Source organism: Balaenoptera musculus, chromosome 3, assembly GCF_009873245.2.
Source record: "Balaenoptera musculus isolate JJ_BM4_2016_0621 chromosome 3, mBalMus1.pri.v3, whole genome shotgun sequence".
Lineage (NCBI taxonomy): Eukaryota > Metazoa > Chordata > Mammalia > Artiodactyla > Balaenopteridae > Balaenoptera > Balaenoptera musculus.
Window position 1 is genome coordinate 40,097,355 of NC_045787.1, and position 14,091 is coordinate 40,111,445.

General features: G+C 39.1%; 1 protein-coding gene across 2 annotated transcripts in view; it reads right to left on the reverse strand.

Annotated features, from left to right (window-relative positions):
- Nucleotides 1-3,697: 3,697 nt before the first annotated feature.
- The window catches only part of ARL15 (ADP ribosylation factor like GTPase 15), a 419,067-nt gene continuing 408,673 nt past the window's right edge, over nt 3,698-14,091 (reverse strand). For both annotated transcript variants that reach the window (XM_036848566.1, XM_036848565.1), the window contains one exon: nt 3,698-6,418. In XM_036848566.1, the coding sequence (XP_036704461.1) occupies nt 6,266-6,418 (153 nt within the window). In that variant the 3' untranslated portion in view covers nt 3,698-6,265. The remainder of the gene's footprint in view (nt 6,419-14,091) is intronic.

The window sequence follows — 14,091 nt, forward strand, 5'->3', positions numbered from 1 at the left end:
CTTGGAGATTCATCATTTCAAATATAGATCATTTATCAGATCACCAGACAGAAACACGAGACCAAGCTGCTCTAGAGAAAAAGATAAAGCCCTTTGAATACAGAAAAGATGAAAAGAACAGTAGGTGATTGAAAGAGTTTGGTTTTGCACTTTGGAAGTGATTTGTGTGCTAGACACATGCTTCGTTGTTGTAGTGGTAAAATAGCAGAAGAAAAGGTGTTAGCTTTACAGAGTTCTATTTAGAAAGACACTAAAAAGAGGTAAAGCCTTTTCGGTGTACGTGTGTGTTAGATTTCTAGTTTTATTAATGGTCTCAAAAGAAGCTACACAGGTTTAAAAGACAATTTTAAATTAGGAGGGCTGAAAACCAGAAATTAGGACCAAGAAAAAATATTGAAAAATCTAGAGATTCAAATTGCAATTTTACTATAAAAATGCCCCCCAAATAGAATAACATTCTCTAGAGTCATAGAAATAACCCGACTTAACCAAATGCTACAGGAGTAAAAGTCCTACAAAGATAGGAACTAAGACTGCTCTGTGTAGTACTGTATCCCAAGCATCTAACACAATACCTAGGACACAGTAGGTGTTCAACAAAAACATACTAAATGCACGAATAAATTAAAAGCCTAAAATTATCAAAACCCAAAGTTCCAATTGTGAGATAAACCTGTAAAAAGACCATGGTAAGTTGAGTCTTGACAAGCTGTCATCTGAAAAATCCTGTTGAAGCAGCTTAATAGAAGCGTTGGGTTGAAACACCCCATGTCTAGAAAGTTGTAAAACAACTGGAGAAGGTCCAGAGCCAAGCCTGACTTGCTCCAGATGATAGAGAATGACAGCCAGACTTGCTGTTTGCATTCCTGTCTCTGCCTTTTGGTGAGCAGTTTCCGCTCCAACCAAATCTCCTCATTTTTAATTTACTCTATTTATATGTCTAATGATTTAATATCACACCATACTAGTCTGGCCTTCAGGTGCCCTTGACACACATTTTTCTGATTGACCTTTCCATATATTGTACATAAACCAGCCAGAAATCATTCATCCCCACGTGAGCCTCTCAGGTGAGGATCGTGGTTTCACTTCTCTCTCCAGAAACGGCCTTCTTCACAGGCTCCGTCTGAAGAGAGCTCCCCCCCCCCGCCCCCCTGCCCCCGTCTCCCACCTATGTCTTCCGTAAGCTTGTCCAGACGTGGAGGCATCATCAGGCCAGGTCTTCTAGTCATTCCACTGCTTGCAGAGCAATCATTTATAGGCACTTGGTGTTTGGTCTGACATCTTTTTGATGCTGGAGCGCCAGCCTTTGTCTCAATGAATCGCTTGTCAGCAAAGGTTGCGGCATTCTAGGCTGGATTTCACACCTTCTGGAAGGGTTGCCTGTGATGTAAGTGATCTTAGGCTTTTTTGAAACCACCACTTCCCCCACCTCCCTATATCCCATGAGGAAACAGGGGACTGAGGGAGACCTGGGAACCCGATGCTTATTCAAGTCATTTTCATTTGTCAATATGTACCTTGTCCCTGGTGCTTGGAGCTGGGCTTTCCTCTCCGGGGACAATATTGTCAACGCACCTCCACGGTTGGAATGTTGCTGCTAAAAAGAACCAGGATGAACGATCTCTATAGAATATTTTGAGAGCTTCAGAATAAGAGGGAGAGATTTTTGAGCAAAAAAAAGAAGAAAAAAGAGGAATTCATCATTCTTCGGTAGTTTGCAGATCATTTTTTTCCCCCAGAGGATTTTTTTAAAGCGCAGTTTGATGGCTGTGTCTAAGTCGGTCATAGTTGTGGAAATGTCTACTGGAGCAGTAGGGGGTCAGGAGTCAGACTGGGTTATAAACCAGGCTGATCCCAGCAAGGCATGAAATCGAGGAGTCCCCTTCCTTATTCTCCAGAATGGGCACCAGTGACCTCACAAAGTATATATGGTAAGTGAAGTTGCTCTAAACCACAAAGCTTGAAACATTTCCTTGTAAAAAGTGATTATTCAAATAGAATGTCCCATGGGAACTCCCTGTAATCTGAGGACTTGAAGAGAGGATAAAAAAGTGGGGGTGAGCTAAGCCTAAGAACATCTTTGGTGGCCTTTCTAAACCAGGACCCAGTGATCAGAGCCAGCCTCGTGGAGCAGAGATGGAATGCAAGATGGGAATGTAGAGAAAATCTGATAGAAGAATCATGCGCTTTTTACTTCACTCTGTTTTGTTAGGAAAGAAGCATGTATGTTGGAGGGATTCTTCTTGATGCCTTTTAAACTCTTTGCATTGGTTTTCACAGAAAGCCACTTTATGAAGAGGTCACACACAGATGAATCCCTACGATGGGAAGTCAGAAGTTCCAGCTCCGATGAAACAGTAGGTGGAAGGAAAGTTTTTTATTCAGAGAATATGGGAAAGGGGAGGGGAAACTGATATCCCATCTGAGGCTTCTGGGCCTTTACAGGGATCCTTTTCATGTTCCTAAATCAGTACAAGGTGGGTGGGGCAGGGTGCCAAAATGGGCTCATCAGTCACTCTGTGCATCTGAGCTGGAAAACATTTAACCCTGAGATGCAAATCATTTAATCATGCTGACTCAGTGGTGACCAAAAGTTGTGAACCCTTGGGATCCAGGAATTCCCAACATGATGTGATAATGCATTTCACAGCATGAACTTCAGATCTCCAGGACCCAGGCTAAGGGAAAGAGATGGCAGGGAATCTACATTCTCCTAAAGTTTTATTCTTCCTTCCAAATGCATTGAAAATGAGGGATCCCCAAGAGCAACTCCCACTTCCCGCCCCCTCCACGTATCTTTTCCTTTCTGTTTCCACCATTAGGTCAAGAGGTTAATGAAAATGCACTCTAAAATTATAAAGACGATAAAGCCAGGCATGAATATTAGGTTTCCACTCGAGTCTGAATATTCCATCTGGACATTATTAAGAAAACCCCATTTGCTTCAAAATCTTACAGTTCTGTCCACATTTGCTTGGATAGGTCTGAGATGCTTAGGAACGTGATAACTGCTAATTGCCTACCTTGGAAACAAAACTAGGAATGCAGGTTGCAAGCTTTCCGTGTAGTTAAATAATGTGTCAGGATAATGTTGCATTTGGACCAAACAAGAGCTGGGATTTGTATTTTTCATCCTTCTATTATGTATTTTTTCCCCTCCCCTTCTTTCTCTTCTTCGTCCATCTATCTTTTAATTTTTCTTTCTCTTTTAAGGAATACTCTCATCCTTAAGGATGGACCTGTAAATATTGTACACAGCATTTCCTCCTGAGTCACTTAAAAATATTTACTTATTTCCTGAGGGCAACAATCCCCATTGAAGGACATAGTTCATTGCACCAAACAGCCACTCTTAGAAAGTTGCTTTTACAGCAAATATTATAAAATGATGCTTTGATTGAAGGATGACACTTGACATTAACGTCTCGACTCTGCTCACCCATTCTGAAGGAATAGCTCCAACGAAAGTAAATTGCTGCTGAAGACAAACCAACTGGAAAAGACACTTGTGCTTTTCTTCTTCTTTTTTCTCTCTTAAGGTTTTCACAGTGGCTTCAAAGGAAATGCGAATTAATCATTTGTTTTGACCCAAGAGCAGCAGAACTTATTTTGAAGACTTAAACAGGCAACACAAATGTAAACAGAAATCTGGGACTCCCAAATGCTAAAGCTGGAAGGAGTCAGTCTGAAAACATCAATTCTACTCAGCGTTTATTTTCATTTGAAGATAGTGGAAATCATATATAAATCACGGACAATACGAGTTCTTCTTGCCTGGCAATTGTCCACATGAATCTGTTAACCTCTAAGTATAGGTACAGAATTTTTTAATAGAAAGACAGGGCAATATGGCAGTTAATTAGCAACTGATACTGTAAACTACAGGAGATACAAAGTTCTGTCATATAAATTAATTGCCATTACAAAAAGGCAACTGCTTGAGCTAAGAAGGTACAAAAACTGATAACTTCCATAAATATAACAAGAAGCTAAGTGAAGAAATACATAACAGACTGTTTTTCCTATATAATATTTGAATATGCAAACTAAGACACCTGTGGCATTTTACAAGTAGGAATACGACAGACACGTTCACCCACCACCCACCCACCCATGTCCGTCCAAGCCCTCTTCCCTCCCCCCACGTGGATTTCCCAAACACGGCAAATTCTAGGGTTACAAGGACAGGATGCCGCACGGAAGCAGCAAGACTGTGAGCTCTGAACTGCTAGACAAAGAAGGAGCCTTATTGACAGTTGTAAAGCATTAGGCGTCAGACAGAAACTTGTCAAAAACAGCTGTTGTTGGGTACTGATTGATAATGTTTTCATTCTGACGGCTGAGACACTGCAGACAGTCGTGGGTCTGAGAAGAAGCCCATCCCTGGAGCACACATGAACACACACGCAGACAACGGGAAGTCATTTAACAGATGGCTTAGGAGCACTCAGCCACGGTATCTTAAAAAGATAACATTCTACATTTAATGAACTTGCAGAGAAAGCAATGCCTAATAATCATTTATTTTTCATAGAAGACGAGCACAACAGGACGAAATAAAAGCAGGACTTTTGTAAGTGGTCATCGGAGTAAAAGTTTTGTGCTGCTCACGGATTATATAAGGTTGATAATATTCAAGGATGCCGTAGATAAAATCTGAATATGAATCTTTTTTGATCCACTCCATTAAAAAAAAAAAGCTTAAAAGAAGTGTTCGCTGTTTCAAAGGTAACGATTTCATTAAAATCCACCTACAAGATCAAACCACAAAAGCAAAATTTGAATGACATATAACTTCTGGAGAATTACAAGGTATTACATCACCCTGTAATACAGTGTGAGTGTGGTATTTGGGAATCAGTCAATGCTACCTAAAAATTGCAAACATGTTTTTATTGCTCAGGTGAAGGGAGCAGTCTTCTATCATTTGGCCACTTGGTATTTTAAGTGGCCCAAAATCTACAAAATGTGCCAAAGAGTATCTCATCCATTAACCTCAATATCCATAGATTATTCCTGATTTAGAAAAGGTCAAAGGTGCCAAAACTTAGTAAACCTGTACATTTATCTGTATAATTTTATCATTTAAACTAAATGAAAAAAAATTAGTTCCAAAGACTGAATCTAGGCCCTAAAATTATTTATTTGCTGCAGCCCCAGCACACTTTTAAGGGCATACTGAAACCCCTGAAAATAGAGGTTTATAAGAGAAATACTGATAGACCTTTAATTATTGGATGGGGCATTAACAGACTCCATTAAACGACATTAGCACTTACTGAATGAATACACAGATGATTCTGCCTTTATTATCTTTGTCAAATCCACGCCAGCTTAAGCCCTAGCCAGTATAAACTATATTTCATTTGGCTGTTTAAAAAATTTTTTCTCTACTTTAAAAATTATTTTCTCTATTTCAATCAGACATAAGATTTTTAGAAAAAGATTTTTAGAAACATGTTACACTGCAGCTCGACTTTACATTGGGTAATTTTTCCACTAAAAAAATATTTGAGGACTTGATGGAATAGTAATCAGTGATGCATGCATTGTGCCTAAATCTCCTCTAACTCTTCTTGAAAACAGAAACAATGTCTTTGCTCTTAAAAGAGGGGATTGAGGGAGACTTCAGATGTAATTAAAAAAAAAAAAAAAGAGTAGGCAACTTGTCTAAATTCTTCGAAGTCAATTTTACTATGGCAGGATACTCCTTTCTGATAAGGTGATTAATTGAAGTTTTTGGTGCTCATTTTTCTCCCATACGCTGTAAGGCCAGTATACAGAAAACTTACAAATAAGATAAAATAAAACCCCCGAGAGATCTTGAAAATGATACACATATTATGGGGGAGCCCTAGTCACACAGTACTCCACCCCAAACCCAGGGTGAATGAGCCGAGGTTCTCAGTCTCCCTGAGTCCTCCATAAGGGATTTGATTTCTGTGAGCCACGAATTCCATCCATTTTAGCACACAGTAGAGAAGAGACGCTTAGAACAACAGAAGGAAGAGACATGCGGTGAAGATAATTAGTGGTAAACAGAGAATAAATTCTCTCTCAGTAGTGTATACTTGACGGTAATGCCGATGATAATTCACCTGATTTACAGAATATTCACTTTAATAGAGAGATGAGAGTCTGAGATAACTGGAAGAAAACAGATACTGAAGCCATTACAGTCTTGATACCAAAATAAAATTAAACGGAGAAACTAACATGATAGGTTCAAGGCCTTGTGGGAACCCATTTTCTTCACCAAATTTCACATTCTTACAGCTTCATGGTCTTTTTCTTCTAACAAATTTATCAGCTGAGAGAAGCTGTCTTTCAGTGCATCCATGTCATCCAGCGAGCAGGGCTGCAGAATCCAGCGTTTTCCGCGTGCAAGTGGTTCAAGTTCAAAATATTTTTTGACCTTAATTGGGGAGGGGGGGAGAGAAATATGTTATTAATCATATCAGAGTCTTTCTCATACCAAAATTTTGTGAGTAATGAAGTAGGGGGATTTTAAGAAGTTATATGAACCATGATGGCCAGGACTTGCTAAAATCCCATCCACAGCTGTGGTTATAATGTGGGTTATATATTGTGACCCAGGAGTGTTTTTTTTAGGGGTGAATGACCCTCTTGCAAGCTACCATTCCATCCATTCACTTAACGGCATGGGAGGTCTGACGAAGTCTAAGAAAGAATTATATGTACTATGGCACAGGGCAAAAATACACTGCAGACACCAAAAAGTTGCAATTCAATCAAAATAACTCTAGCAGAGTAGCTTTCACTACATTACCTTGTTAACTTATTAAATTGGTGACGGCCAATAATATGTACACTATCGATTACACAAGACAATTATTTTGACCATCAAATACACACACAACAACAACAAAAATAATTTAAATAATCCTTTCTCTCTCTCATTTAAATACATGTCTCTGGCATGTATTTCTGAGACCTGGGAAGGTGGTTTTCTAAGAAAGAAGATAGAAACCAAGTGTATGTATCTGCATATATAAACTTATATAAATATACGTACATACATAAAGTCTCCTAGCTTTTTTTTTTCTCCCAGTCCTGAATTTTCAGGGAGGGGAAAATCAAGACCTTACAACTGGTATGTAAGGTGGAGCATTTGCTATCTGAAAAATCTGTTTGATTAATAACAGGTCACAAGTCACTCTTACTGTGTACAAGGCTAGGATACTGACTAATAACATCCAGGATTACCAACTCCTGACTGTGAATAAATATCAAATTATTATGGCTTTCAGAAGTATTGATTTTCTCTCAAACGGTATGATAAAGTACAAAGTTCACGAAGCTACAAACACACACACTACATCACACAAGAAAAGGACATTGTATTTATACCCCAGCAGGGTTTACATAACATCAAATACAGTGAGTGGCAACATCAGAAGAGGCATTGTTCAAAGACATTCTTGGTCAACGAACTGTGTTAAATCTCATGTGCCATGGAGAATCCCCAGGTCTTACCTTAGTCAATACCTGACCCAGAAAAAAAAGGTGTCCCAATCTGATGCCACTTCCAAATGTGGTTTCATTTTGCTTTTCTCATCACAAGCGCCAGACTATTGTTAACAGCAGAGATACACCATTCAAAGTGGTATTAATATGTGTGTACATTTTTTATGTGAGTAAGAAGATATAAATAACACTACGTTTTTATGGTAATTTAGGAACCACAAATATGCTAACATTTTACAGTTCAAGTGTGTACCAGAAGTACTCCTAAAGATGTCTGCAAATTCAAAATAAATACCACTCCTGAAAAACAAAAGAAGCCCTTGAGAATGGAAGGACTCTCATTAATTCTGATTCTGAAGAGTAATGGAAAGCTCACCTACAGACCAGAAAATGGGTCCACAACTTCAGCACAATTTTTGGGCAAGGTATTTTACAAATCATGTTGTTAAGAGGATTCTCCCTTATGGAAAATGTAGACTCCATTCTTTTAGTTCCTTTTCTTCAGGGCTCTGAAAATGACTTACTTCAAAAAGAATATGAGATTAGGAAACAAGATGGCGGAGTAGAAGGACGTGCTCTCACTCCCTCTTGCGAGAACACCAGAATCACAACTAGCTGCTGGACAATCATCGACAGGAAGACACTGGAACTCACCAAAAAAGACACCCCACATCCAAAGACAAAGGAGAAGCCACAGTGAGATGGTAGGAGGGGCACAATCACAGTAAAATCAAATCCCATAACTGCTGGGTGGGTGACTCACAGACTGGAGAACACTTATACCACAGAAGTCCACCCACTGCAGTGAAGGTTCTGAGCCCCATGTCAGGTTCCCAACCTGGGGGCCTGGCAATGGGAGGAGGAATTCCTAGAGAATCAGACTTTGAAGGCTAGCGGGATTTGATCGCAGGATTTTGACAGGACTGGGGTAAACAGAGACTCCACTCTTGGAGGGCACACACAAAGTAGTGTGCGCATCAGGACCCAGGGGAAGGAGCAGTGACCCCAGGGGAGACTGAACCAGACCTACCTGCTAGTGTTGGAGGGTCTCCTGCAGAGGCAGGCAGTGGCTGTGGCTCACCGTGGGGACAAGAACACTGGCAGCAGAAGTTCTGGGAAGTACTCCTCGGCGTGAGCCCTAGTAGGGTCCGCCATTAGCCCCACCAAAGAGCCCAGGTAGGCTCCAGTGTTGGGTTGCTTCAGGCCAAACAACCAACAGGGAGGTAACCCAGCCCCACCCATCAGCAGTCAAGCGGATTAAAGTTTCACTGAGCTCTGCCCACCAGAGCAACAGTCAGCTCTACCCACCACCAGTCCCTCCCATCAGGAAACTTGCACAAGTCTCTTAGATAGCCTCATCCACCAGAGGGCAGACAGCAGAAGCAAGAAGAACTACAATCCTGCAGCCTATGGAACAAAAACCACATTCACAGAAAGATAGACAAGATGAAAAGGCAGAGGGCTATGTACCAGCTGAAGGAACAAGATAAACCCCCAGAAAAACAACTAAATGAAGTGGAGATAGGCAACCTTCCAGAAAAAGAGTTCAGAATAATGATAGTGAAGATGATCCAGGACCTCAGAATAAGAATGGAGGCGAAGATCGAGAAAATGCAAGAAATGTTTAACAAAGACCTAGAAGAATTAAAGAACAAACAAACAGAGATCAACAATACAATAACTGAAATGAAAACTAAACTAGAAGGAATCAACAGCAGAATAACTGAGGCAGAAGAACGGATAAGTGACCTGGAAGACAGAATGGTGGAATTCACTGCTGCGGAACAGAATAAAGAAAAAAGAATGAAAAGAAATGAAGACAGCCTAACAGACATCTGGGACAACATTAAATGCAATAACATTTGCATTACAGGGGTCCCAGAAGGAGGAGAGAGAGAGAAAGGACCAGAGAAAATATTTGAAGAGATTATAGTCGAAAACTTCCCTAACATGGGAAAGGAAATAGCCACCCAAGTCCAGGAAGTGCAGAGAGTCCCATACAGGATAAACCCAAAGAGAAACACGCCGAGACAAACAGTAATCAAACTGGCAAAAATTAAAGACAAAGAGAAATTATTGAAAGCAGCAAAGGAAAAAAAACAAATAACATACAAGGGAACTCCCATAAGGTTAACAGCTGATATCTCAGCAGAAACTTTACAAGCCAGAAGGGAGTGGCATGATATACTTAAAGTGATGAAAGGGAAGAACCTACAAAAAAGATTACTCTACCCGGCAAGGGTCTCATTCAGATTCGATGGAGAAATCAAAAGCTTTACAGACAAGCAAAAGCTAAGAGAATTCAGCACCACCAAACCAGTTCTACAACAAAGTTCCTCTAAAGGAACTTCTCTAAGTGGGAAACACAAGAGAAGAAAAGAACCTACAAAAACAAACCCAAAACAATTAAGAAAATGGTCATAGGAATGTATATATCGATAATTACCTTAAATGTGAATGGATTAAATGCTCCAACCAAAAGACACAGGTTTGCTGAATGGATACAAAAACAAGACCCATCTATATGCTATCTATGAGAGACCCACTTCAGAACTAGGGACACATACAGACTGAAAGTGAGGGGATGGAAAAAGATATTCCATGCAAATGGAAATCAAAAGAAAGCTGAGAAGTAATACTCATATCAGATAAAATAGACTTTAAAATAAAGAATGTTGCAAGAGACAAGGAAGGACACTACATAATGATCAAGGGATCAATCCAAGAAGAAGATATAACAATTATAAATACATATACACCCAACATAGGAGCACCTCAATACATAAGGCAACTGCTAACAGCAATAAAAGAGGAAATTGACACTAACACAATAATAGTGGGGGATTTTAACACGTCACTTACACCAATGGACAGATCATCCAAACAGAAAATTAATAAGGAAACACAAGCTTTAAATGACACAATAGACCAGATAGATTTAATTGATATTTATAGGACATTCCACCCAAAAACAGCAGATTACACTTTCTTCTCAAGTGCACATGGAACATTCTCCAGGATAGATCACATCTTGGGTCACAAATCAAGTCGCAGTAAATTTAAGAAAACTAAAATCATATCAAGCGTCTTTTTGGACCACAACGCTATAAGATTAGAAATGAATTACAGGGAAATAAACATAAAAAACACAAACACATGGAGGCGAAACAATACGTTACTAAATACCCAAGAGATCACTGAAGAAATCAAAGAGGAAATCAAAAAATACCTAGAGACAAATGACAATGAAAACACGATGATCCAAAACCTATGGGATGCAGCAAAAGCAGTTCTAAGAGGGAAGTTTATAGCTATACAAGCCTACCTCAAGAAACAAGAAAAATCTCAAATAAACAATCTAACCTTACACTTAAAGGAACTAGAGAAAGAAGAACAAACAAAACCCAAAGTTAGCAGAAGGAAAGAAATCATAAAGATCAGAGCAGAAATAAATGAAATAGAAACAAAGAAAACAATAGCAAAGATCAATAAAACTAAAAGCTGGTTCTTTGAGAAGATAAGCAAAATTGATAAACCATTAGCCAGACTCATCAAGAAAAAGAGGGAGAGGACTCAAATCAATAAAATTAGAAATGAAAAAGGAGAAGTTACAACAGACACCGCAGAAATACAAAGCATCCTAAGAGACTACTACAAGCAACTCTATGCCAATAAAATGGACAACCTGGAAGAAATGGACAAATTCTTAGAGAGGTATAACCTTTCAAGACTGAACCAGGAAGAAACAGAAAATATGAACAGACCAATCACAAGTAATGAAATTGAAACTGTCATTAAAAATCTTCCAACAAACAAAAGTCCAGGACCAGATGGCTTCACAGGTGAATTCTATCAAACATTTAGAGAAGAGCTAACACCCATCCTTCTCAAACTCTTCCAAAAAACTGCAGAGGAAGGAACACTCCCAAACTCATTCTATGAGGCCACCATCACCCTGATACCAAAACCAGACAAAGATACTACAAAAAAAGAAAATTACAGACCAATATCACTGATGAATATAGATGCAAAAATCCTCAACAAAATACTAGCAAGCGGAATCCAACAACACATTAAAAGGATCATACACCATGATCAAGTGGGATTTATCCCAGGGATGCAAGGATTCTTCAATATACACAAATCAATCAATGTGATATACCATATTAGCAAACTGAAGAATAAAAACCATATGATCATTTCAATAGATGCAGAAAAAGCTTTTGACAAAATTCAACACCCATTTATGATAAAAACTCTCCAGAAAGTGGGCATAGAGGGAACCTACCTCAACATAAGAAAGGCCATATACGACAAACCCACAGCCAACATCGTTCTCAATGGTGAAAAACTGAAAGCATTTCCTCTAAGATCAGGAACGAGAAAAGGATGTCCACTCTCACCGCTATTATTCAACATAGTTTTGCAAGTCTTAGCCATGGCAATCAGAGAAGAAAAAGAAATAAAAGGAATACAAATTGGAAACGAAGAAGTAAAACTGTCACTGTTTGCAGATGACATGATACTATACATAGAGAATCCTAAAGATGCCACCAGAAAACTACTAGAGCTAATCCATGAATTTGGTAAAGTTGCAGGATACAAAATTAATGCACAGAAATCCCTTGCATTCCTATACACTAACAATAAAAAATCTGAAAGAGAAATTAAGGAAACACTCCCATTTACCACTGCAACAAAAAGAATAAAATACCTAGGGAGACAAAAGACCTGTATGCAGAAAACTATAAGACACTGTTGAAAGAAATTAAAGATGATACCAACAGATGGAGAGATATACCATGTTCTTGCATTGGAAGAATCAATATTGTGAAAATGACTATACTAACCAAAGCGATCTACAGATTCAATGCAATCCCTATGAAATTACCAATGGCATGTTTTACGGAACTAGAACAAAAAATCTTAAAATTTGTATGGAGACACAAAAGACCCCAAATAGCCAAAGCAGTCTTGAGGGAAAGAAACGGAGCTGGAGGAATCAGACTCCCTGACTTCAGATTATATGACAAAGCTACAGTAATCAAGACAATATGGTATTGGCACAAAAACAGAAACATAGATCAATGGAACAACATAGAAAGCCCAGAGATAAACCCATGCACCTATGGTCAACTAATCTATGACAAAGGATGCAAAGATATACAATGGAGAAAAGACAGTCTCTTCAATAAGTGGTGCTGGGAAAACTGGACAGCTACATGTAAAAGAATGAAATTAGAACACTCCCTAACACCATACACAAAAATAAACTTAAAATGGATTCGAGACCTAAATGTAAGACTGGCCACTATAAAACTCTTAGAAGAAAACATAGGAAGAACACTCTTTGACATAAATCACAGCAAGATCTTTTTTGATCCACCTCCTAGAGTAATGGAAATAAAAACAAAAATAAACAAATGGGACCTAATGAAACTGCAAAGCTTTTGTACAGCAAAGGAAACCATAAACAAGACGAAAAGACAACCCTCAGAATGGGAGAAAATATTTGCAAATGAATCAATGGACAAAGGACTAATCTCCAAAATATATAAACAGCTCATGCATCTCAATATTTAAAAAACAAACAACCCAGTCCAAAAATGGGTAGAAGACCTAAATAGACATTTCTCCAAAGAAGACATACAGATGGCCAAGAAGCACATGCAAAGCTGCTCAACATCACTAATTATTAGAGAAATGCAAATCAAAACTACAATAAGGTATCACCTCACACCAGTCAGAATGGGCATCATCAGAAAATCTACAAACAACAAATGCTGGAGAGGGTGTGGAGAAAAGGGAACCCTCTTGCACTGTTGGTGGGAATGTAAATTGATACAGCCACTATGGAGAACAGTATGGAGGTTCCTTAAAAAACTAAAAATAGAATTCCCATATGACCCAGCAATCCCACTACTGGGCATATACCCAGAGAAAACCATAATTCAAAAAGACACATGCACCCCAATGTTCATTGCAGCACTCTTTACAATAGCCAGGTCATGGAAGCAACCTAAATGCCCATCGACAGACGAATGGATAAAGAAGTTGTGGTACATATATACAATGGAATATTACTCAGCCATAAAAAGGAACAAAACTGGGTCATTTGTAGAGACGTGGATGGATCTAGAGAGTGTCATACAGAGTGAAGTAAGTCAGAAAGAGAAAAACAAATATCGTATATTAACGCATATATGTGGAACCTAGAAAAATGGTACAGATGAACTGGTTTGCAGGGCAGAAATTGAGACACAGATGTAAAGAACAAATGTATGGACACCAAGGGGGGAAAGTGGTGGGGGGGTGGGCATGGGGGTGTGATGAATTGGGTGATTGGGATTGACATGTATACACTGATGTGTATAAAATTGATGACTAGTAAGGACCTGCTGTGTAAAAAAAAAATTTTTTTTAATAAAGTATTGATGAGTCAAAAAAAAAAAAAGAATATTAAATTGCTTGTGCAACGACCAGCACCAAGGACCAACCTTGCCCCGCCAAGGGAGGGGCTGCCAGTCAGTGGACCGAGGGAGCTGTGGGCCAGCAGGGGGAGAGAAGAGCTGGCAGGAGCGACAGGTGGGGAACATGTTT